Source organism: Colius striatus, chromosome 1 (assembly GCF_028858725.1).
Source record: "Colius striatus isolate bColStr4 chromosome 1, bColStr4.1.hap1, whole genome shotgun sequence".
NCBI lineage: Eukaryota > Metazoa > Chordata > Aves > Coliiformes > Coliidae > Colius > Colius striatus.
The window spans coordinates 104,592,617-104,618,585 of record NC_084759.1 but is presented as its reverse complement, the minus strand read 5'-3'; the positions used below and the strand labels follow the sequence as shown (position 1 = coordinate 104,618,585).

The 25,969-nt window shown below is 36.8% G+C and overlaps 1 protein-coding gene across 1 annotated transcript in view; it reads left to right on the top strand.

Annotated features, from left to right (window-relative positions):
* The window catches only part of ROBO1 (roundabout guidance receptor 1), a 310,713-nt gene extending 286,491 nt beyond the window's left edge, over positions 1–24,222 (top strand). The window contains exons 23-30 of the mRNA XM_061988671.1: positions 2,450–2,557; positions 5,742–5,886; positions 6,192–6,443; positions 10,018–10,427; positions 12,203–12,355; positions 20,943–21,251; positions 22,471–22,670; positions 23,192–24,222. Coding sequence (XP_061844655.1) covers positions 2,450–2,557; positions 5,742–5,886; positions 6,192–6,443; positions 10,018–10,427; positions 12,203–12,355; positions 20,943–21,251; positions 22,471–22,670; positions 23,192–23,206 — 1,592 coding nt within the window. The 3' untranslated portion in view covers positions 23,207–24,222. The remainder of the gene's footprint in view (positions 1–2,449; positions 2,558–5,741; positions 5,887–6,191; positions 6,444–10,017; positions 10,428–12,202; positions 12,356–20,942; positions 21,252–22,470; positions 22,671–23,191) is intronic.
* The last annotated feature ends 1,747 nt before the right edge of the window (positions 24,223–25,969 follow it).

Here is a 25,969-nt window from a genome sequence, read left to right as displayed (position 1 = left end):
TGTTTCTCCTCTTTAGGCATCAGAGGAGTTTTAACCTTCTGGCGCTGGGAGTCTAATGCTTTCAGGTTCAGCAATTACAGACTTCTGTGTTGCTTTTAGACTCTCCCTCTTTACATTTAGAAATCCACAGTTAGCAGTGTCAGAAAGTTAATTAGCACCACAATAACCTTCAGATGCTGAATTTATTATGAAAAAAAATGGCAAACTATCTTTAGAAAACAGTTAAATAAAATACTTTTCCTAAGGATCTGAGATTAATTTAAATTTAATAGTAGTTAAGGGATTGGTTAGACCAGAGGCCAGATATTTTATTCATAAGCCAGATGCATGGTAGTCACATTATACTCTACCTTAAATTTTAAGTAGGTCAACCCACTCTTCCCAGTCGTGGATGGAGACTAATTAAATCTATGCGTTCATGTAAACGAATGAAATTTTGCATATCAAACTCTGTAAAATTGTATTGTGTTGTACACTGGGGACACAAATGGAGTCATCCAATTCATTTTAGACTCGTTCCTAGCAAGCCTTCGATTCACATATTGAGAGACAATGCTACCACGCACAGTTTTGGAAACTAAATTCCTTTGTTACTCTGACTGAAGTCTGTGGATCCAGAAGCTAAAAATAAATTGATTTTGGTTTTAATGGGAAACATCAGAATGTACGTTTGTGGCCTTGAGGGCATGTTTCTTTAATACAATGTGTGGGAGTTGGAAGAAAGAAATGTGTGATTTCTTGGTAGTCCTCCAGTCTACCATGCAACCTCTTTTAATAACGTGATTTGCGGAACAGTATCCCTAGGAACTGGACGCATTCTAACTTGGAACTTTTTGCATGGATCATTGTAACGCAACTGATCACAATACTGATGTTATCCAGTAAAAAGACACATTTCATTACAGGAATGTTGATTTCTCTACTGGACTCATCTACTCACAGAGGAGTTCAAGGGGCAATATAAAATGTGACACCTTCCCTTGACATAAACATGTCAAAAGCAAATCCAATTTTTGTGTCTCCTTACTGGACGATGAAAGCTGTATTTTTTTGTAATTGTATTTTCTTTCATAAACTCTGTATTACATATCTGTTTGGAATTAAAACGTGTTTTGTTTTTATACGCTGGAAGATACTGCATCTTTCAAACAGTGTATATTACAGCTGCATATTCTCTACCATATTGTTGTGTGGAAAGGCCCCCTTAAAGCATTGTCTGCTGACAGTCATATATACATATTTCGGAGTGTTGATTTACTGTTTATCCTCTGTGTAAACATATGCGGTATGTAGGGCTTCAGTGTGGTCTCTGGAATGCAGCTAGGCTGAGAGACTATTACAGAATACATTGTCGTGTGAAATTTATCATTTTGCTCTTTTTTTCCCATGCTTACATTATCACAAACATTTCTGCAGCAGATGGGGATGGGATTCTTAGTTTGGTTTATTTTTGTTTTGATTTGCCGTTTTATGAGTCAATATTCTGATGTAGTTTTCTCATTTCTTAAGTCAAAACCATCTTGCTGATAATTATGCCTATAGCTTTTGTGATGAGAAGTAACCATTTTGATGAGTTACATGCTGTGCTTCATTGTCACTACTTTATGTCCAGTGGTTCTGTTTATGGCACAGTTTTATTTGCTGTATCAAGAATAACTCAGCTCCTTTCTGTTATCTGTAAATAGCAATTCCTTTTTGATATGAAAGTACTGTTTTATCAGATTAGTATTTTACTTCTGATAAAGTTTTACAGATCTGGTTGCCAAATCTAGATTTAAAAGTAAAGTATGTGTATCAAGTGCTTTGGAATTGGAGAAGGAAGTTAGGGTAACAAGTATTAGCAAAAAAAAAGGACCCTGCCTGTAGCTAGAACCTGCATGACCCAGCGTAAATAGAAATCTCCCTTGAGCCAACAGGCATGAAACAAAGACCTCTTCTGTTCTAAACCGAATTCAGTGGAGCTGCATTGTGCCTCCAGCAGATAATTCAGCCTTTGTAATACAGGACTGACTCCTGTGTGGGCTTCTCACCTTTGAAATACAAAAAGTAGCTGCCACAGTTCATTGGCTGCCTTGCTTGCTTAAATTAAGCAGGGACCACGGAAAACAAATCAAGGTGACAGTCTATTCATATGCAAAATGCTCACACGGGTCATATATATATATATATATATATATATATATATATATATCTCCACCGAGACTTAATTTCAGAAGCTTTCTGACAATCCTATGCATAGGATTTCATTTTACTTAATTTTTCCTGTGGATCTACTAAGTTCCCATTATTTTCCTTAAACTTACAGTTAGAGACAAAACATGTTTTTAGGATGTTTTTCCCTTCTAAAATGAGTTTATTTCTTCCTTATTGTTTTCAGATCTGTATTATAAAAGAGTTATATGAAAGTAGATGTGTTTCTGAAGTGTTAACTGTAATATTAACCTTGCAGATTACCGGGTAAATGACAACATTGCTCCAACTATTCCATACAACCAGTCGTACGACCAGAATACAGGTGGATCCTACAACAGCTCAGACAGAGGCAGTAGTACATCTGGTGAGTATTTGCAGTGTTGTCCACACCTTAGGCTTCTGGGTGTTTGGACGCTGTAGCTGTGGTTAACACTAGTTCCTGGACTAGTTACTTGCCCTCATGGCCAAGAAGGCCAATGGCAATCTGGGATGCATCAAAAAAAGTGTGGCCAGCAGGTTAAGGGAGGTTCTGCTTCCCCTCTGCTCTGCCCTGGTGAGGCCTCATCTGGAGTCCTGTGTCCAGTTTTGGGCTCCCCAGCTCAAGAGGGACAGAAACCTTCTGGAGAGAGTTCAGCGCAGGGCCAAGATGATTTAGGGGACTGGAATATCTTCCTTATGAGGAAAGACTGCAGGAACTGGGGCTGTTTAGTCTAGAGAAGAGGAGGTTGGGGCATCCCTTTTTTCTATAGTAGCTAGCAACAGGACAAGGGGTAATGGGATGAAGCTGGAACAAAAAAAGTGCCATTTAAACATAAGGAAAAACTGTATCACTGTGGGGGTGACGGAGCCCTGGCACAGGCTGCCCAGGGAGGTTGTGGAGTCTCCTTCTCTGCAGGTTTTCAAAACCTGCTTGGACATGTTCCTGAGTGACTTGACTGGACTTGCTTTAGTGGAGGGGTTAGATGATTTCTAAAGGTCCCTTCCAACCCCTCCCAATCTATGATGCTATGACTTACAGAAGGGATGTTGGGGAGAAATCCATTGACAGTAATACAGCAGAGGGATGTTAAACAGCATAAAAACTTTCCCAGTGGGTGCCTGTATTTCGGTCACATCATCATGTTTGCTTAGTGCCATCTAAATGTCGATTAAGTAATTGATTATCCAAAATTGTGAAATTTGTGAAGTCAGATGGAAGCTGGAGGCTGGACTTCCTAATGTTCATGTCCCACTGGTTATGTTACGATTACTGGATGGACACATCATAGAAATTTCTTTTCATACGTCACGAAAAGGACGACTCCCATTTATGCATTACCTTCCTGGTACTTTACTGACTTCTTTTCCATCTCTTGGGTCTACTCACCCAAGATAACCTTATTCATAAGCAGACTCGAGGTACCAGAACATTTGAGTGATACCTACCACAACTACTTTAAGAAAAAAATATTTTTTAAAATAAAACCCATGCATTTTCTTAAGTAAAAAAATATGCATGCATACATAAAGATTTTATAGATTCCAGTGACTATATAGCAAAGCTAGTCTTGTACTTCGTTCAAATGTAGGCAGTAGAGAATTCAATTTTATTTCTCATGAGATTCTCCTATGTAAAAAGTCCTTTGTAAAAATCTTGAAACAAGATGCACTTTGTACTGGAGAATGCTGACCAGGGCACTGAAAATACAGTCTCTACTGTGGAACCACAGAATATGGTTTAATTCAAAGTTTATTGCTTCTCACCTGTTCATTTTCAGCTTTTATTTCTGGTAGATGTGTGTGAAATGTTCAGAGCTAAACCAGAAACTATGCATAGGCTTGATTTGGGGCTTTATTGCAAGACTGGTGCTTAGCCTATATTTATTTACAGCAAGGCGATTGTAAAGTAAGGTGAGTTATGGTCATTAGCACCAGTACCCTGGGCTTTACATCTACTAATCAAGGCAAGGACTTTTCACCTTTTGTTCTGCTCTTGCTTTTGATAGTCCAGTTGTCCTAACCTGTGCTCCACCTTGAACTGTGACTGAAGCACAGCAGAAGCATAGGCAAAGATGAGCCTACTGTGTCTTGGAGTGACCTGAATTCTCTGGGGTGAGATGAGCAGTCTCCCAGTTCTCTCAGCTCTCAGGTGTTTGGCCGAGAGCCTGGCTTTTGCCGATTCTTAGGTCTACAACATCAGGATGTGGTGCTGAGCCTGTGCTTAGTGATGTTAAGATTGTGAACTCATGCAAATTAAAAATGAGAAGGTGATATTATCCATGCTGAGACTTATTATGGTTATTCATAATGCTAACAATTTATACCAAGGACTCCAGCAGGAATGAAGCAAGATGACCAGAGTAATAAATTAATTGTGCTGAACGTAGTATATATCATGATGCTTAGGGTAAAGAATGCAGATGATAGTCACCTTGGGATAGTTAGGCTCTTGCTTAACATACTGAAATACCAGAAAAAGAATTGTACATAGCTAAAACATATTTGTATCTGGCAGTTATGTGGGAAAATAATAAGCAGAACTACGGTCCATAAGAAAGGAAAATCAGAGACAGCAGAAGTGAGAAAAACAAGCTTCCTAAATCTCTCTGTGACATATTTAATCATGTATGTAAGGCTTAACTGTGGTAATATCAAACTGTTGATATCTGTTGAAGTGAGAAATGTGAAGGATTCTAAAACTTATTAAAAAATATGGTGACTTTAGCTGCAATTAAAGAAGTAACAATTAGAAAAACTAATAAAATTATACACAAAGGAACAATGGCAGAGTCAGTTCTCATCGTAGTTGTGTCCAAAGTTAAAATTCACCTGAATAATTGGTCTTATGCAAAGTTATTGGAACTATTAAAGTTCCATTGTTCTATTATAAGCTATAATTTCCCAGTAATACTAGTCGAAAACATTTTTGCCATACTTCATCAATCTTCTTTCTTCTTTTTTCTATTATTTGAGTTCTTCTAGCAATTAATTTCATATGCACCTGCCATTTAGGCTAAAGCTAGTAATTTCATTGTGCCTAAAATGTTTCAGTGGACAAGTACAAATTACATATATTCAGTAACTTAATGCAACAGTGGAACTTTAATAGATCATATCTGTATCATATTGTATTTTAGGTTCCAGCAATTAAATTGTATAAAGGCACTTTAGAAAATACGTCTACAGCTCATTTGTTTTAGATGATAATCTATAATGTAATTAATAGAAGGAGGAAGCTCACTCTTAATGGCATTGCTTGTAAAATTAATTTATGGTTTTATCACATTTTGACTATTTATTAATTCAAGTTTTGTATCCCATGTGCGTCTTCCCATGCTATGTAAAATTTCTGGTTAAATTCAACTGTTTAAAATGCAGAGTAATTCTAAAAAAAAAAAAAAGAAGTGATGTAAGAAGGAGGTGTTCCTGTTTTATTCCTATTTGGTTCAGCAGTAAATTCACAAAGAATTCAAGAGGATCTGGGAGGGACTATGGTTATTTTGTTTCTCAAAGCAGGTGGTGAAGAGATACTTAAAACATTACAAATATGTACTGCTTTTTATTCACAGGGAGTCAAGGGCACAAGAAGGGTGCTCGGACCCCAAAGGCTCCCAAGCAAGCTGGCATGAACTGGGCAGATCTCCTTCCACCTCCTCCAGCACATCCACCTCCCCATAGCAATAGTGAAGATTATAGTCTTTCAGTGGATGAAAGGTAAGAAAAGTTAATACATCATCCACTACTTTCTTTTTTCACTAGTTAATTGAACTGTAATTAACCCTACAAGCTGGCAGTGAGACCTTCCTTCAGTACCCTTCTGGTACTCCTCATCTAGCTGGTCTGTAGCTATTTAGAGACCTCTTACTGCCAATGGTGTACATCCCCTCAGTAGGTCCTTCCTAAGCTGTTTTCAAGAGCACACACAGCAAATTAGTTTTTTCTAGGCTATTTATGCATGTATCAGAGACGCTTATTACACAATAAAAAAATTAAGTCCTTTCTTAAAAAATTACTTTTAGCTATGACCAAGAAATTCCTTGTCCTGTCCCACCTGCGAGGATGTATTTGCAACAGGATGAGCTAGAGGAAGAGGAAGAAGATGAGCGAGGTCCTACTCCACCTGTCCGAGGAGCAGCTTCTTCTCCAGCCGCTGTCTCCTATAGCCATCAGTCAACTGCCACTCTCACCCCATCTCCCCAGGAAGAACTCCAGCCCATGTTACAGGACTGTCAGGAGGATCTGGGACACGTACAACACCAACCTGAACGAAGGTATATCAATGCAAATGTAGTGAGAGAGATGTCACAAAAGTAATCCTAACCCTACTGGAAATTCCTGTTGAATTCAGTGAGAACAAGATTTTCCCCCATTATATTTATTGTTAATATTTAACTTTAAACCAGGACGCTAGAACTGTTTGTAACCCAAGAATTACATAATTAAGTTGCTTTATTATTATACAATGGAAAGGAATGCAGTAGATCACTTTACGGTATGCACAATGCTGATATAAGTTAAATTCACAGTCATCAGGATATTAAAGTGGTATCGTTAACACAGCTTACCATATAATTACAGTTCCATTGTTTCCAATAGATTTACTGCATTATTACCATAAAATAGCATGCATTATTTCACAGTAACTGTGCAATTAACTTGTCACCAATATGTATGAATATATATAAATATATAATTTATATAACTTATAGATTTTCCTCTTCTCATAAATCCTAATGCAGGAAATTATTGCTTGCAAAATTTTCTTCATATTTCCACCTACCCTTATTTGAAGGAATGTCCAACATCAATATAGATAGATATTTGCTACAGGGAAATTTTGTTTTTCTCTGAGTTGCTTTTATTACAAACTATTTTGTATTGTACACTCTCAGTTTGTCTTCCATAAAACCTTGACTTCTGAATTAAGCTTATTATGTATGATACTTTCTTGTCCTGCTTTTTATTAAGAAGGCACAACTTTTCCCTCCCAATTTTTTTTCTCTGCAATGGTTTGCACACATTGTTACCAAAAATATACAAGTTTACCTGCAATAGTCTAGTCATATGTTTTATTTTTAATTAAACACAGGCCTATTATAATTACATTAATTTGATTTTCCCAAGTAGACCATAAAACTTTGATTTTATGAATATAGTATACTGGAAATTTATGGATGTCTTTTCGGTGATTTTTTTAAAGTTAATTTTTCTGTTATTATCCTTTGGGTTTTTTAAAAAGCTTGTATCAGCTTCTACTTTTGCTCACCACTTCTACTTGTTGTGCCTTGTTTTGTTTATTTAATTCTTTATGATGACACTTCTTGTACTGTGTACCGTGTTCTGGAGAGTGGGAGATGTGTACCGACATACAGAAGGGAGTAGGCATCGGAGCAGATATATACAAACATGCATAACTAGGCAGCAACTGCCTGGCAAGTAGGTTTGTTCAACACAAAGACTTACAGCTAGTCACCATAAACAGCATCTAGAAGAGTGGCAGAAGTATCTGAGAGAGTGTTGCAATTTTAGCTCCTGAGACATACAGATTACTCATTGAGCAGACTGGAAAAATTTATAATTTGTCTTTATTTTTTTTTTCTTCCTACAATGCTTAAGTCTGGCTTTGCTGATGATCTTAGAATTGTTAGTGACTAGCTTTTAAGTGGACCTGCTTGATCTGGGGAACTGGACTAGGTGATCTTTAGAGGTCCCTTCCAACCCCTAACATTCTGTGATTCTGTGACTAAATTTGTCTCTTTTATTTTTTTCAAACGTTGTTTCTTTTCTTTCTGTTACATCCTTCTCATCAGTTAAAGAAGATTCACATAATTATATTCACTTAATTTATAAGGCTTGACTGACTACCTTTTCCATCTACCTGTGTTGATATGACCCCATGACATTGCCATTTAAGAGTTGGATGTACTATACTCTACAGCTGTAGCACATTCTGGAAGGGAGGAGTTTCTGTTTAGAATATGGTATGATAATACTTTCCAATTAAGAATACAGTCTGAGTTGTGCCTCCCTGTATTGTTTGTGGAGAGTTGTAAATGGCAAGCTTATAGTGAAAATCATGTCTAAAATACTAGTGTCATTCTTTTTATTAGCTTTACTCATAGTTCTGCTGAATATTATCTCAATTTCTGCTCAGAAACTAGCGTCTGAAATAAGATTCTGGTGGTGATAGTGTACTATAATATACTATAGTATCTCTGTCTGGTCAGCTTGCTGGATGTACAGCAAACTAAAATAGAAATCTGTGCTCTGGAAGAGTGGACAAGCAGAGAGTAAGCTAAAGATTTAGTGAGACAGCAGATGATGTCAATGTAAAAGCGAGAACCTGAGATAGGAGGCAATGTCACTGTTAAAGCAAGAGCCACTGCATCAGATAAAGTGAATGAAGGATTGTTAATTCTGTATGCCCGTGAACCAACTGCTCTCAATTAGCCTACCCTTAAAGGTTGGCACGCAAACTATATATTTTCAAGAACCCTAACATACTTGGTAACCAGTTGCCTGTCTTCTAATACTAAAACATATAGAATAGGAAGGGTGGCAAATATGTTACAAGGACAGTTGTCACAAGAGCTTTAAATTAAGGCAGTAAAACTTTGTTGAGCAAGGTCTCTAGTCAAAGGCAGGAAGAGATTCCCTTGCAGCAATAGCTTCTGGGATTTTGCGGGGGGGACGGATGTTATTAAACCATTATTGGATATATATCTCTAACTTTCTTCATTCCGTTTGGTACTTTATACAGCAAGTAGAAAACATTGGCTAGATGATGTAGTCCAGGGAGGTTCCAGCTTGCTCTTGTCACAGAAAATTAGATTTTTCTTTAAAAAATTTTTCTTGCAAAATTAGTAAGCATTCCTATTTATTGGAATCAGAAAATTGCCTTGACCATTTGTCAAGGAGATAATGAGAGAGAAAAAATTGACAAAGGAAAATTACTTTCAACAGTTTTGCAAATCAGACTGCAGTAGAAATTCCTGGTAAGCAAAGCTAACAGTACAGCTGTTGCTGTAGAGAGAATATCTTCCTATCAGACAAGTGGCAATTATAGAGTGTGCCCTGTGAAGAAAAACTGTTGACAGTGTTGCTCCCTAGGACTTCTGAGTGAAATATTAACTAAACTGAATGTTGATCTCATGATACCTAATACTTTGTCTTTTTAAGCTGGCGACATCATTACATGTGATTTAAGCTGAAAATGAAGTATCTCATACATGTGTATACATTTTAATATCCTTCAGATCTAGAAATAGTGTTGCAGTACAGAATTCTTTCTTTATATTATCACCTAGACCAATTTCAAAAATAATGAAATAACAGCATCTCTTTTTATATCTCTCTGTTCACTGGAGTGGGTGGAGGGAAGAAAATGTTTAGGGAGCAATCTGCTCGGATAGAGGCATCTGTTGACATTGATAGTTTCCAGCTTTTTCAGCAATATAGGGGCATTTATTTTGCTCATACTCTCAAGGATACACAATTTTATTTTGTAATAATCATATGAACTGTAACCATCTCTTCACCTAGCTGTGCATGTACTACTTTAGGAAAAAATGAACAATTTCATTAAAATCACTGATAAAGGAACTGCATTAAAAATTGTATTTCTTTGTGGTAGATTTCAAACTATATAGCTGTCAGTTCTGATTTACAGTAAAAATAGAAACGAAAAAACAGAATCCACCTTGAACCTTTCAAATATAAATTCTATTGATTTAAAAAGATGAGTTAAGCTTGTTGGAGAATAAAAGAATTGTTTTCATCAGTCTACTATTTCCTCTGACTATGTTATGTGACTTCAATTCTTCCTACCCTTGTATTTTTATGCAGACGTCAGCCTGTGAGTCCTCCACCCCCTCCAAGGCCAATCTCCCCACCACATACCTATGGATACATCTCAGGGCCCTTGGTTTCTGATATGGATACTGACGCACCCGAGGAAGAGGAGGATGAAGCAGATATAGAGGTTGCCAAGATGCAAAACAGAAGGCTTCTTTTGCGTGGCCTTGAGCAGACACCTGCCTCTAGTGTTGGGGATTTGGAGAGCTCTGTAACAGGGTCTATGATCAATGGCTGGGGCTCAGCCTCTGAAGAAGATAACATCTCAAGCGGGCGGTCTAGCGTTAGCTCTTCCGATGGATCATTTTTTACCGATGCAGATTTTGCACAGGCTGTTGCAGCAGCTGCAGAATACGCTGGCCTGAAAGTAGCCAGACGCCAAATGCAGGATGCAGCAGGAGGTGAGTTTGTCCTCTGTTTGAGGGGAGAAGAAAAAACAAAATTACTATCGTGGAACGGGTTTATCCACCACTGCCTCCTGGATTGCTGCTGTTCTTAACAACCGTTAGAAATTCAGGAGAGAGGTCAATTTATGCTAGCGGAAGAGTTAGAAAAGGAATTTTGGTGAAACAGTTCAAATAAATTGCTGCTCTGCATTGTTTTTCACAAGTAGTTCCTAGTATTTTGGTCTTACCTATTATTGTCAAACCTCAACATTGCCAGTGGATTTGCATCCAGAACTGAACAAGGGGAAAAAAACACCAAAAACCAGAATTTTCCTAGTGTAAGATTCTCAGCATTTTCAGTCACTCTTCATGTGACATCTAATCCCTCTGTATTGAAATGTCTAAATAAGTAGTAAACATTTAGAGTCATAGTTCTCCTGGATTTGAAAAAAAATTGTAAAATAATTGGTATTCAAGTCCTTACTGCTGTATTATTGGGATGAACTGGGTTTGTGTGAGTTTCATAATTTGACAGCTGTTATTACTTGCTGTTCAGATTCTAGATTATGTATATGCAGCAGAGCCTGATGTATATCTTTCTTCCTTTTTTTTTCTCTTGACTCACCATTGGACATATAAAATATAATGTTTGAAATATTTAATGTTTTCCAACATACTGGTTACTAGTAATATTGGATATATATAGGTAATCAGCAACCTGACTAGGCCTACCTAATGCATATTGTTATAGTTCAGCTAACAAATAACAATATTGCAGGATGAGACACAGGTTTCAGGCAGATCTGTGAATGTTTTACCAATTAATCCTATTAAACTGCCAGACCTGGAGAAGACGTATTCTGTCACAACTATGTCCACCCTAACTCCAGAGATTTGCAACCTTCCTCCCATTTCTGATATCCTCTCCCAGTTAACAGTTTTTTGTTTCATTTCAACACAGCTATTCATCATGAAGAGTGAGAGGGGAGGTAGTTTAGTAATTCTGGATGAAATCCTGGTCAATTGAAGTAGGTGGCAAAAGTCTCATTTGTATCCACAGGGCCAAGATTTTATCCATTTTATACATATAAATTCATATGAATACATGTGTCTGTGTGCATAAATTTACACATTTAGAACAGCTCTTTTTACATCCCATTACTAGTACAGGTAAATAATTTTACTACAGTCAAGTTCATGTTATGCAGTGATTGTTATGTATTGATATTACCCTTACTTGACAACATGTCCTTAAAATATGCCACTTCTTATCTGCAAATAAGCTTTGATAAAGAGCCAGTCAGCTATCCCTGATGTATTCCTGGTAGTTCACTCAAAGTGGCAGTGGGGGTATCTGTACCTGAGGCCTGCCAGTGACTCACTCTGCTGATGGCATGGTGACCTGTGCTGCCTGAGCAACGGAAGGTGAAACCTGTCTTGAACGTGAAACGTTTTGTTATTTCTGGCAAGTTGCTGGGTGTGGAGCCTGCTTGTACTTGCCTGCTGATGAAGTTCACATTGCTGAGGCAGGAGATACCAGCTACCAAGCAGCTGGCTAATTTCTGTGCAACTAAGCCAGCCTGCCTGCTGCTGAGGTAGCAAATGCTTCGATTCAGTTACAGCTCACTCTGAAACTGATTACAGGAGGGATGAGAGTTTTATTATTTTTCCAACAGTGTATTTTCAAGTTTCATATATCTAGGTCATTCTGGTGTGAAAAAAAGAGAAAGTATGAAATGGCTTATTTTCGATAAGAGAAATAATAGCTATTGTTCTGTAACAATTTCCAGGCCGTAGACATTTTCATGCATCACACTGTCCTAGACCCACCAGCCCTGTATCTACTGACAGCAACATGAGTGCTGTTGTAATACAGAAGGTCCGACCTGCCAAAAAGCAAAAACACCAGCCAGGACATCTGCGCAGAGAAGTCTACACAGATGGTGAGTCCACTGAAACGGTGAAAACGTCAGTGAACCTTTCTAAATATGCATTCAGTGTGTGTGTGTGAAATTTTTCCACAGAGATAACATTATGTTTCAGAATTTGGTGATTTGTGTTTCCTGTTGCTAAACACAGTGAACAGATTAATCACGTTAAATGCCAGAGTTCCTTAATACTGTACATTGATGCTTCCACTCCAGAGCCTTGCACCTGTTTTCTGTAGTGTCCTAATCGGCTAATTGCTGTCATTATTTAAGAGCCCAGATAACATAAATAGTACAGTCATTGAGAATAATGTGTGGGTAGGAATAAAATCTTCGTTCACATGACTGCCTATTAAAACCTTCAGAGTGTATCTTTTCTTGGAAAAAACGATTTACCATTCAAATGTTGGACAAGATAAATCAATGAATTTTAATCCCGACCACTGCATCATTGCAAGAGGTTACTTTGTGAGTAAAAGCAAAATCTAATCATCTTCTCTCATGCCTTCACACACAATATCAACTCTTGCTGAAAAGGTGGTGCTTGTACTCTCTTGGGAGTGTAGGAGGATAATGCAAACATTGTGATGTTGTCTAGAGAGAGCCTTTAATGAAAATGCCTCAGGTGGTGCAGCTTTTATTAAAGCACTACCTTCCAGTTTTATAAAATAACCCACGGGCTTTGTTGAAAATTCATGTAAGATAAATTCTCCAAGACTTAACCCATCTTGTCAAGTTTGCTGAATTTGCTAACGGGGGAGGGAGGGGAAAGAAAGGCATAGTTCCCCACCTCCTGTTTCTCTGCAACAACAATCTGATTAGGACTTTCATTACCAGTCTGAAATTTTTCAAAGAGGGACATCATTTGCCATTATCATATGAAAGCCTAATATTATAGATCCTTATCCAGGGTTACAAGAAGGGAGTTTTGAGCCACTTCTCTCTGTGATTCCTGCCACTTGACGAAAAAATTTAATACAAAGCTTATAGCACGATGAGCAGAAGTAATTTAGCAATGAGTGGCTGTCCGTGCTATTATCTGTACTTTATTCTGAGTATTTTCTCTCACTAGCATCTATCTGATATTAGACTGCATTAAATACTGGCATGACACGATGCACCTGGGCCTCTTGGCTTATGCCCAAGCCCCTTCTGTCAGCGAAACTGAGCTATTGGAATATTATCTGATTTCAAGAGGTTGTTACAGTGGTTTTGTGCATGTTTGCTTCTGTGAAAGAACAACACAAGGTGTAAATCCCAAAACTGTACCAGAAATGTTACATTTATGAGACCCTTGTAATGACATTTTGCAAGATTTTATGGACATTTTATCAGCTTTCATTGTCTTGAAAAGAGTACTGTTAACTGACTAATTGACTGGGCATCAAACCTTAATACTAATGCAAGAGCTAGGACATCAGAAATAAAATCTGGATAGGAGTTTTATGTGGCCATTTTCTTCTAACACAGGAATAAATAAGCATTGGGCTTGTATTTGATGACAGGATTTTGTGAAAATAATTATACAAAGTTAAATCATAGAACATTGTGATTAGGTATTGCACTAGATTTGACAATCATAATCAATATTTGTTTTGTGTTATATAGCACCTGCTTACTTCAGCGTATTTTCTAATTAGGTAAGAATTTCCACTAACCTGTTTAGTGTGTAATACAGTTTTGTCATTCAGGGAACAGCAAATTATGACTTTCATTTCTGCAGATCTAATAAAACCCAGTTCAAAGGCTGAAGGGCTTATTTGGTTGGGGGCTTTTGTTTTGTATTGGTGGGGGTGGCGGGAGTTGCCCTCAATCCATTTAAAAAAGCATATTCGGAACCTTACTAACCATTGTAACCATTCATTTTAATAGCCACATCTAGTACATTGTCTCTTTAGAATTAACTACAAAATAACATCGACTAATTGTTTTCCTTAAGTGGAGAAAAGTGATATGGAGACATGAATGAAACATTTAAGCACATTTGACCTTTCCCTGAAACACTAAGGTTTTTCTGGTTTTTTATGTCACAGTTACTTATCTTTTTTATAAAGGAGCACCTGATACCAAGGTGATTTTTTTTTCTAATTATGAGTGAACATGCTTGTGTTTGTAGTGGAGCAAAGCAGATATTCTGAATTTAAGTATTTATTGGTAGCTAGAAACATTGAATAAATACTAAAAGATAGAAATGCAATGCTTCATTACTTTCTCAGCCTTTGAAATGGATTAACACATATCAAGAATTTTCTGCTCATCCCAAATTAACTCAATTAGTATTTGCTAGCAGTTTCATGAAATACCAGTCATGAAGAATTTACATGATTGGTTGACAGAAAGAATAAATAAATAAATTCTTTGCACGAGTAGTTGAAAACGCCAAGAGTATTATCATAGTAATACATTATAATAATAATGTCTTTAAACATTCTTAGTTTTTTTTTCTCTATATAGAAAGATTTGTGAAATTGATTGGTATTTCTGAGGGTCTATTTATTACTAATGTATCAGTAAAAGGTCTACTGCTGCCCTTTTTTAAATACAGTGATATCTGATATATTCTGCATTGCATAAGTAGTAACAATTTTGTAATTTTATCATTAGTCCAAATCGGTTTATACTTTATGTAGAATGAGATTTCAGCTCAGTTGTTTTGTTCCCTGACAGTTATCCAGGTGGTGAAATGTTCTACATATTTGTTGCTAAAAATCTTTGCTCAATAGGTGGTAAGGATTGAAATCTATGATTTTTTAATTACTCTTCATCTAGCCTTTTAGAGTTAACTACCAAGAGTGCATTACAAGAACTGACTATCAGATACATCCTCCTTCTCAACCTTGCCTAACTTACATATTTAAGAAACCAAATTTTAAATCATATTCTTTTTTAAAAATTATGTATGTGAAAATCTTTTCTGAAATGTCTTCAATGATTTTTAGTAGTTACAAGCCCTCAGAATTGTAAGCACTTAGTTAAAAAGAATGAAACCATTTTACCATTGCTTCTATTCACTAGGTCTTTCAATAGAAATAATGCCATTGAGAGTTCATATGACATATTAAATCTTGATTGGTTTTTAAGTCTCTAAGTGACAGAGAAAGAAATACAAACATTTTCACAACTAACTGGATGAGACTGTAACTTAATTATTTATGTATATTATCAATGGTGTAATGTTAAGGCAGCTGAATTTCTCACAAAGGCCAATTGAATATCTGCCAAATATTCCCTTGAATTTTCACTTTGAAATGTTAAGCTATTATACATGCCAGCATCATTTGTATTTTTTTTTCCCTCTGTCTGTGCAGTGGGAAAAAAGTATACACAAATTCAGCAAGGTAAAAAATAAGTAGGAATGCATTTCTTATCTCTGTTACAAACCAGCTTCTTGTTGAATGATAATTTTCAGATACCTGCCATCTTCAAAGTCCTTACTTCTGATTCCATGGTGACGTGTTTTTGTGAATGTTTATTTTGTTACTGAGGGAAGTTTTGTAAAGTTAAAATTCTTTTGATAAAAGCGTTATGTAAGTGTTCATAGAGGCAAAAAAAACCCCCAACACTACAACTCAACAACCCACTTCTTTTATACATCATTCTAGGTTTTACTGTATCTATTTATTAATCCATTTTTTTTTGGCCATGTTTCTTAAAAGATAAAGCATGAAAATAACTTCAGTACATGAATAATAGTAGCTAAGGTTGTTTTGTATCTGGGAAGCTTTACTATGTCAGGAACAATTCTGAGTTTCGCATGCAAGCATAAGTATGCAGTAGGAGAAAAAACTTTTATCTTCTCCAATATTGAACCAAATCTATAGCTCTGCTTTTTTTATTAGGGCATGGCTGTAGAAATCTACAACCCAGTAGAACTTAAAAGAGGGTATCATAGAATGATAGGATTGGAAGGGACCTTTAGAAATCATCTAGTCCAACCCGCCTACAGAAGCAGGTCCACCTAGGTCAGGTCACACAGGAATGCATCCAGGTGGGACTTGAAGACCTACAAGGAAGGAGACTCCATAGCCTCCCTGGGCAGCCTGTGCCAGGGCTCCCTCACCCTCACAGTGAAATAGTTTTTCCTTATATTTAAATGGAACTTTTCGTGTTCCAGCTTCATCTCATTACCCCTTGTCCTGTTGCTAGCTACAATAGAAAAAAGGGATGCCTCAACCTCCTGACATCCACCATTTAGATATTTGTAAATGTTAATAAGATCTCCCCTGAGTATCCTCTTCTCTAGACTAAACAGCCCCGATTCCCACAGCCTTTCCTAATATGAAAGATGTTCCAGTCCCCTGATCATCTTGGTGGCCCTGCGCTGGACTCTCTCCAGAAGTTTTCTGTCCCTCTTGATCTGAGGAGCCCAGAAGTGGACACAGGACTCCAGATGAGGCCTCACCAGGACAGAGTAGAGGGGGAGCAGAACCTCCCTCAGCCTGCTGGCCTCACTCTTCTTGATACATCCAAGGATTCCATTGGCCTTCTTGGCCATGAGGGCAAATTGCTGGCTCATGGTTAGTTTGTTATCAACCAGGACTCCCAGGTCTCTCTCTGCAGAACTGCTCTCCAACAGGTCAATCCCCAGCCTGTACTGGTGCATGGGGTTGTTCTTTCCCAGGTGCAGGATTCTGCACTTGTCCTTGTTGAACCTCAATGAGGTTCTTGTCTGCCCAACTCTCAAGCCAGTCAAGATCCCACTGAATGGCAACACAGCCTTCTGGGGAATCAGCCAGTCCTCCCAGTTTGGTGTCATCAGCGAACTTGCTGAGCGTACACTGTCCCCTCATCCAGGAGAGAATTTCTGGTAAGTCCTACTTCATTAGTCACTCTTAGAATTCATCTTTTTTGTGCTTACTTATGATTTGTCCATTTCAGCATATTATGTTTCCTCACTGGTGTTTTTTCTATGCCATAATTCCTGGATGTTTTCTTATTTAGAAAGTCATCATTACTTATTTCAAAAGACGTATATGCAAGAGTTCTCCTGTAGAGCATGCTATGAATTGGCATCCATTAATTGTTTGTGTTACATGGGAAGCATTTCAACAGTAATACATAGACATGAATGAAATATGAGCACGGCTGACCTTTAACAAATACTTCTGAGTTATTTATATTGGTTTGATATATTAGTTTGATGTTGCATTGTGATTTTTTTTTTTATTCCTTACAATAGAAGCTTCTATTTCACCTTTAATAAGAAATGTGCCAGTTTGTACTTGAGGAGGCAGATTGAATCTGGGTTTTCTCTATGATCTGAGCTGTTAAAATAAATACCACAGGGGTGTAATAGTGTTGACCTCTGAAAAGTTAGGTTTTTACCTCTGTAAAGGATTCTTCGCAGTGAGTAGTTCTGTGTTATAATGAAGATTTTTATAGTTTCCCTGCAGGTTGCAAAAATGTTCTCAAAAGAGAATATCACTTTTCTTTAGTTATTACTGTGCCATAGAGCTACTGTGGTTTTGTGAAACTTATATCAATGCATCTTCCCTTTCCATAGTCAAAATTTAACACCACTTTGTTCACTGTCTGGATAACTGGGTAGGATTCTTGAATAAAGAATTTTCTTGCAAGTTGCATTTTATAGACTATAGGAAAGATGCTGTTCCTTCCTTTTGATATTCAGACTGCATTACCATGCCACAACTGTTGGTGATGGGCTCCAAAGGTGACTGAAACGGCTGATGTTAAGTACATAAACTCCCTTTCCAGCTGTAGTCTCAACAGAAGGGCTGTTCAGTGCTCTGATGACTTTATAATAGACAGTAAGGAATGTGTGAAACAAAACATTGCATGGACAGCTGTGCATCCAGAATCCTACACTTCTGAGTTTGATTATCTTCATCCACTTCTGGTTTGTTTTCTGAGAGAAGACATGTTGTGGGAAGGATGTTTGTCTCAGAAAGAAAAAAAAACTGTTTCACACCCTGCAGGCTAATGCTGAGTATATGTTATAGTTTAAATCTTGACCAAGTTCTGTAATCTCCCTAAAGAGTTCTGCAAAAGATGGGAACCATCACAATCTCCAGCCTTGCTTTTGAAGAACAGGTTTTGTGCTTGATAAGCTTTGATCTGGATCTGACATGGTCTGATACACTGGGCTTTCAAGAAACATATCACATGTGACTCTTAGGTCTTGGGCAGACTTCACATGATTTTTCGCTTAGTTGTTGAACTGTAAGAAGTTACATACTTCTTTAGACCAACATTTTCTTGTAGCAGGTATTGACCTTGTGATCCAAGTACCGTGACTTGGAGACATGTACTGATTTAAGGATCCACAGGGCTGGACAGTACAGTGAAAGTGATTTGATTCACTCTTTGGTGAGTGGACTGCACAGGGCATTTTTAGGGGAGGTAGTCTGAGTGCTGCTTGGATGTCTGGAATTAGTTTTGTTGCTAAGTTTGTGTACTGGACAGAGGTACCTGTCTAGTACACCTCTGTACACCATATTTAAGCAGTTACAGATAACAAAGGAGTGCAATATAACTGATTTAACTTTCTTTAAAAATCTGTTGTGTTTCATATTGTGATGAATCATAATTTTCCTCTCCATTTTGCTGTTTGAATTCCTTCAGATAAACAAGTTCAGTCCATTGCCCACAGATCTGCCTTTTTCTTACTTTAATATTTCCCACTCCATAAAATGAACTTATTTTGATTCAGCCACGCAGTATATCCAAGCTTCCAGCTATTTTACAGTATGCTTTCTCAAATTTTGGAAATTACATTGCTTTTTCTTAAAAGATATCTGAAAATGGTGTCTGTTAAGTACATATTTGAAAGTCTTGGTATTCAGCCATTTAGCTTTAGCTACTCCCTAAAACTGTTATTCCCCAGACTGACAGAGTTTGAAAGACAAACTGCCATACACAAGTTACAGGAATGTTAAGACCAGTTGTCCAACCTATTCTTAGAAGGAGAAAGAGTAAAGCTTCTATGTTTCCTGTTAAACAGATTTGGTCCCTTATTCAAGCCATAAATTAGAACAAGAAGTTTTATCAGTTGCTTGGTTGATTTTCTGTGTTTAGAGAGTTTTTTTTTTCACGTTTTTCTGTGTTTTTAACCAGACAGTGGAGTTAAAGCAGCAAGAATAATGTCGTAGATCTCATTTAGCTGAAATATGTCCAACCTTTTGAAATTTACTTTATGGCATCTTTATTCTTCATCATCCCAGTCCAGACAAGTGATAAAATTTCCAGTCTCATTCAAAACAGGTCAACATTCTAAAGTATGTCACCAGTTTAACATGGAAGATGATACCCAATAAGCTTGCATAGAGCACTGAATCTTTCATTGCTACATCCTTCCATAGGGCTAAATCAAGACATTAGTGCTTTGTTTCACTGGAAAACCTCTTGAAAATTAATTTATACATGTATGTTAAGTGTCTGGGTTCTTTTTCAGGAGTACTACCTTTATGCTTGGCCCAATTTAGTTAATTTTCATTTGAAATGTTCTCTTGACTAGACTGTGAATTAGGTTTATATATAGTAATGGTGTTTGAAAAACACAGCTGCTCCAAAATTCTTGTGGTAGTAGAAGCACTGAATGCATACTATTATAAAATGCTGAAGTTACATTTTTTTACTAGTGCTATTACTTCTTTTTAGTAATCTCCCTTGAGAATATTAACTTCAGAAACATCTTTTGCATCTTACTTTTTTAACCTATTCTTCTCTTGTATACATGTAATTTGTTCCTACAGCTTTGCGGCGAATCACTCTTGTATTGTCACTTCCTTGTTTGACTTTCACATTTTTCCTTTGTATTTAATATTCCTCAGAGCACTATTGTGCCATGATGAACAATTTACACATTCTAGTTCAGGAGCAAAAATGTTTAACTAGCTAAAACATATGTGTGCCCTGTAAATGCTATTTAAAAATAGATAGAATTTTAGAACCCCTTAAGCTGTGGTAATTTAAGGAAACAAATTCAAAACTCTTGTGTTTCTTTTTTTTCTTTCTGTGTTCTTCATGAGACCTTGTTACTTTGTTGACTGAGTATGGATTTTTTTATGTCTCGTGACATACCCACAGACATCAGGATATGTACGTTAGATCAATCTAATATTTTTGAAAGCCGAATGCAGTAACTAATATATTTTATGCTTGCATATATCAGTAGCGCATCTGGTACTCATCCTTACCCCCAGACAACTTGCTTTAACTCTCAGCACACTGAAGACCTTGAGCAACTATAGCACAAGTTGCTGTGTTGTTGAATGGACTTACCAAAACCAATAACTATCAAAAAAGATATGTTAATACCTTTAACTCTACCTTGATATTTATAACTGATATATTAATATTCAAGTGCCTGAAGTTTATTACAGATTTTTGTAATAATTTTTAAGAAAATATAGTGATTTTAAAAGGCTGTAAGAGGCCTTTACTTTGAATTTTTAAAGCTCGGGTTTTGGAAAAATACCCATCAACAGTTGTAACAGTAGCAATAGCTTTTGGGGTGACGAGAGAAGTGCAGAGAGAAGTGCTGAAGGTAAATAGGGTATCTATTTCTTCAGTTAAATATAATTTATTAATTTCATTATTATATCACATCATGGTAATTATTATTCTTTTTCCATCTTTGTAGACTTGCCCCCCCCTCCTGTGCCACCTCCAGCTATAAAATCACCGACCGCCCAGTCCAAGTCACAGCTGGAGGTGCGATCGGTCATGTTGCCAAAGCTTGCTTCTATAGAAGCAAGGACAGACAGATCTGCGGAGAGGAAAGGAGCAAGCTACAAGGGAAGGGACGGGGTGGATGGGAGACAGCATTCGGACGTGCGGACGAATTCGGGAGAGCGGAGAGAATCACAGGAGCAGCCAAACGATGGGAAACTGCGAGGAAATAAAGCACCAAAACGAGAAGGCACACCAGCAAAAACTCATCTTCTTCAAGGTTATTTTGCTTACTCTGGGTTTACTGAAGTTTTGGGTGTTGATGACAGGGAACAGGCCAACTCTTTTCAGATCTCTCACAGTGCTGCTGGAAGTGAAGTTAGATCTACTGAATTGTCACCATTTTTTTTAGTTATGGGCTGCTAATATAGGTCATGTTACAGGATGATATAGATGTCCTATCTAGCTTTCCTAATACCCGTCATGTACTAAAGCTAGCAATGAGGAAGCACTATCAGAATTAATTGTTGAGAGTTGTAAGGATCAGTTTTTGTGACGCTGCCATAAATTTATAGTCTAATTACTCTTTATCTAATTAGAATCTAATTTGTAAGGGAACTAAGTGAAGTCAGATATTAGATCTGTATGTCAGATATTTAACTTTTCAACCAAAGAATTGATACATGGCCCATTTCTTCCCATTTGTAAAGGAGGAAAGAGTCAGAATGATTCCTCATCCGATTTAAAAATAAGGAAGCCATAGTAGTAATGCATTAGTGATAAATACTAACTGATATGTCATTATATGAATTGGACCTGATCAATGCAATCTCTGTAATATCAAAGCTGTTAAGATTACTAATTAATGGAATTTCCAGAGTATTCACTAAGACTTTAAACACAGATTTTTACAAATGCCTGGTGCTTTCTTCCCGCAGGTATCCAGGGTCAATATCAGGGTTGATTGGGTAGTAAGTTCATTAAATAGACACATTAGTAAGAGGTTAGTTACGCTGGATTGCTGTACAGAAAAGTTCTTGGAAGGTCACCTTAGAAGACGGTGCTAAAATTTTAAAATGTGCTCACTAACTTTGTTTTTATGAGAATGCAGAGTCTTAGATGGATTTAAGCCTTTGTGAGTATCATGCATATGTTGTCCTTTCCCCCTGATAAGTCATATTGAAAATAAGCTACAAGAGATGGATTTTTTCTTTATTTTCCTGTAGAATACTGAGCATGGATCATAAATAGAAATCAAGTGGGCAATAATAATTCATTAGTTTTTTTCATGGTGAATGTTACCATGAGAATTCTATAAATTTCCTTGAGAAAGCTTCTATAATGCTATTATGGAAACAACGCACTTCATATTCCTGTAAAGCATCACTTTTAACCTACTGAGGATCATAAAGTAAAATAAATGGGCTGCAGACAGAAATTTTAGCATCACAGTATCTCTAGGCTTGTAAACATAACAATGTATATATTTAATTATACAGAGGACATCCTGCCATATTCCAGACCAACGTTTCCAACATCAAATAATCCTAGAGATCCCAGTTCTTCCAGCTCTATGTCATCAAGAGGATCAGGAGGGAGACAAAGGGCAGATCAAGCAAATATAGCCCGAAGGAATGTTGCAGAAATGCAAGTACTGGGAGCATATGAACAAGGAGAAGAGGAAGAAGAAGAGATGGAGGTAACTGCAGTTGTACTACTGAAGATGTCTAGAATAAGGCTATTTTTTATGTTTAGACAGATGCCGAGAAAAAACACACTCTTGGACACTTTCATTATGCCCAATTCAAGGAAAGAAACTTTAAGAATATGTCAAAAACATTTCAAAAAATAGTGTAAATGTCACCACAGTAAAAACTATGGAACAGAATTTGCAGAAATACATTTAAATGTGCACTTTACATTATCAAAATTCTTTCAAAAGTGGAAAATAAGAACTAGAGCATCTAAGGACACCTTGACACAATTTTTAACAGTTTATCATTCCGTATTTTATTAGCTATTAAGGAGTGACCTTTCCTCTTCTTTTTTTTTCTGAATAATTACATTAATTCAATTTAAATCCTGATTGTAGAAAGGGAGTCCAACATGCAGTCACGTTCCTGCATGCAATTAGTAGTTATTATTTAAAGGTAACAAATTTTTAAGACATAATAGTAAAATTTAACATGTATTCATTTGTTTCATTTTTTTTTAATACAGGAGACAGAAAGCTGAAGACAACGTCATGTACTGTAACAGGCTTTTAAAATCTAATCAGAAAAACAAATCACTTAAGATGCCTCAAGTCTGATGATATTTGACGCCAGAAATAATGTTCAGTGCAATCAGAGTGTACAATTTTTAATTTTTCTTCATGCCATCAGAATGTTAGTTTTTATTTCCCTCTTTCTTTGTAAACCCTCCCTTACTAGGACCAGCCCTTGCCTATTCCGTAAAGCTAAGTACATCACCTTCGTTGCCCAAGAAGGCAGGTAAGCTGCTCTTTGTGGTACTTGGGCCAGCTGCTGCTTCAGGATTAGAACAGAAAGGGATTCCAGAGCTTGGGATCCCAAGATTTCTCCTCTACAAGGCAGTGGATAGTACATTGCCAGTACACCAGTGAGCCAATCAGTAACATTGCAAGAAATACAGCGTTGATTAAAAAGATCCCCAGAGTGAACACGGAGAACATTCTTTTATTCTAGGGATTTCACTGTAGTCTGCAGTTAGTGCAAATGGTATTTTGCAATTTCAATACAGACTGCATGTCTTGTTTTCTACCAGTCTCTTGCTAACCTTTTTCAGATGATACAGTTTTCCAAATGCAAGTAAAATTAATTTGGGATGAGATGGCTCTTATTGTAAATATGTACTCATTTTAAACCCCCAGTGGTACTTTGATTTGTCTTTCCTTTTTCATCATTAACTACATTCTTATTAAAAATGTCCTTTGGGATAGGCAGGAGGTAAGCCAATGTGATTGCTATTTGCCTAATCGAGGCATGAGCAAGTTTATCTGAAACTTTTTCTAATTTTCAGCTTCAATAATGCTAATGACAAGAAGAAGGAAAATCAGTGGACATTTTTAATAATGATTGGATAATATCATTAACTGTTACTGGCCCAAATCTCAGACCTCTACTTGTGTCAATTCACCTTAAAGAAGTGCCACTTAAAAAAATTTTGTTTGATCTTGGCAATTAATTCTTTTGTAATGCACTGCTTATCTTTTTTTTTTTTTTTGGTTTTAAAAGCACAATCACTAAACTTTGTTTGTAAACCATTGTAACTATTAACCTTTTTTTTGTCTTATTGAAAATGTTAAGCATTTGTTTGGATTATTTTTCATCTTTTTGTTAATGCTCTATGTTTGTATTTGGAATATTTGAATGATGACAGATGGTAAAGAAAGCAAAATTAAATGTGGGCCATAATCAAAACACTTCTCACTTTTCCTGAACTCACAGAAAATTACCAATTTTGCTGTGGCCTCTCAACATTGGGTTATCATTAAAGCTGAAATAGAGGCATTAGGTGCATTGATTTTGCCAAATGATGTCCTCTGTCTGTAGATTTTATGATCTTTTTTGTAATTATAAAATTCTTTGTCATTGGTGCTAATGGAAAAATGTGTGTTTGTTTATTGAAACTTATCAGGACTAGCCCCAATGAAAAAAAAGAAAAAGACGAAAAAAAAAAGTGTTTTGGTGTTTACCGAGAACTGAAATTTTTCATTTAGCTAATTTTTAAAGAAAGGTTCCATAGAAAGGGTGTGCAGTACTAAAGGAACAATCCATGTGATTAATGTTTTCATTAAGTTCATGTAAGAAACCTCATATTTTAGCCATAATTTTGCATACTGAGGATCCAATAATCAGAAAAGTAATTTTTGTCACATTATTTATTAAAAATGTTCTCAAATACATTATTGTTCTTGTGTAGTTTCTTGTGCTTCCTGAGACGTAATTTTAGGGTCAACTGTGGTCTTGTTTCTTTTGATGAGTCAGAATCTATTCCACTGAAGTCATGCAGTTACAGTAGAATGAGCACACTGGGAGAACTGGATGCAGCCTGAGATTTTACGTAATTACAATTGATTGCCTTAAAGATCTGATTTCTGGGTGCTTCATGAACTGTGATAACACAAATGTTTCTTAGCCTGCCAATTTCCACAGAGAGCCGATGAAGAAAATCTGTACCAAGAAAAGCATTCACATCAGGGATGAGATACGTTTGTTACAAAGTAAATAAGATCCAAATATGTGAAGGGAAGTAATATTATGAGTCATATGTTTGTTGAGGCTTGCACAAATGCAAGTTTTCTTACCTGCCCATTGTCCTCTTGCCCTGTAATCATTATGCGGTTGACAAAGTCCTGATCATGATCAAGTAGGTGATTTTTCCTTTTCCACTCTTTCATTTTTGTAACTCCATGCTCTTACTTATCACCCCATTTTTGCCCTTTCTTCCTCATAATCTGGTTAAAGAAAAAGAAGAAAAAAGATAGCCATCACATTCCATTAAAAAGGCACTATACCTTTTATTCTACAGAACCTTTTTATTTCTTCTCTTTTTGACTGCCTTATTTTTTCCCAAGAGCTTTAAACGGTGCAGATCCAGTTCCTGAGGTGCTGCAGTATCCCACAGCAGAAAGTATCTTGCCACAGAAGAGTGCTAGAACCTTAATTGGACATAAGCCTTAATTATAATTTTCTTTCATAATTGTAGTACTGAAGCAAGTACTAAGATTGTAGAATAATTTAAATCTGTTACTTTTCGGTGTTGATTGGTGTGTAGGGTTTCAGTGTCTTCTGTACTCAGGCCTGAATTCAGACTGCTATGTGGTAGAGTCAGCAGTGTCATCCAGGCAGGAGCCTGTAGACCAAACTGTGCTACAGGAGACATCCATTTGGCCTGCACCTTCCCTTTGGAGGAGACAGAAGAGGTTGATTTGAGGGGCAAAGACTGCTTCAGCATCTGGAGGTCTTTCCTGGCAAT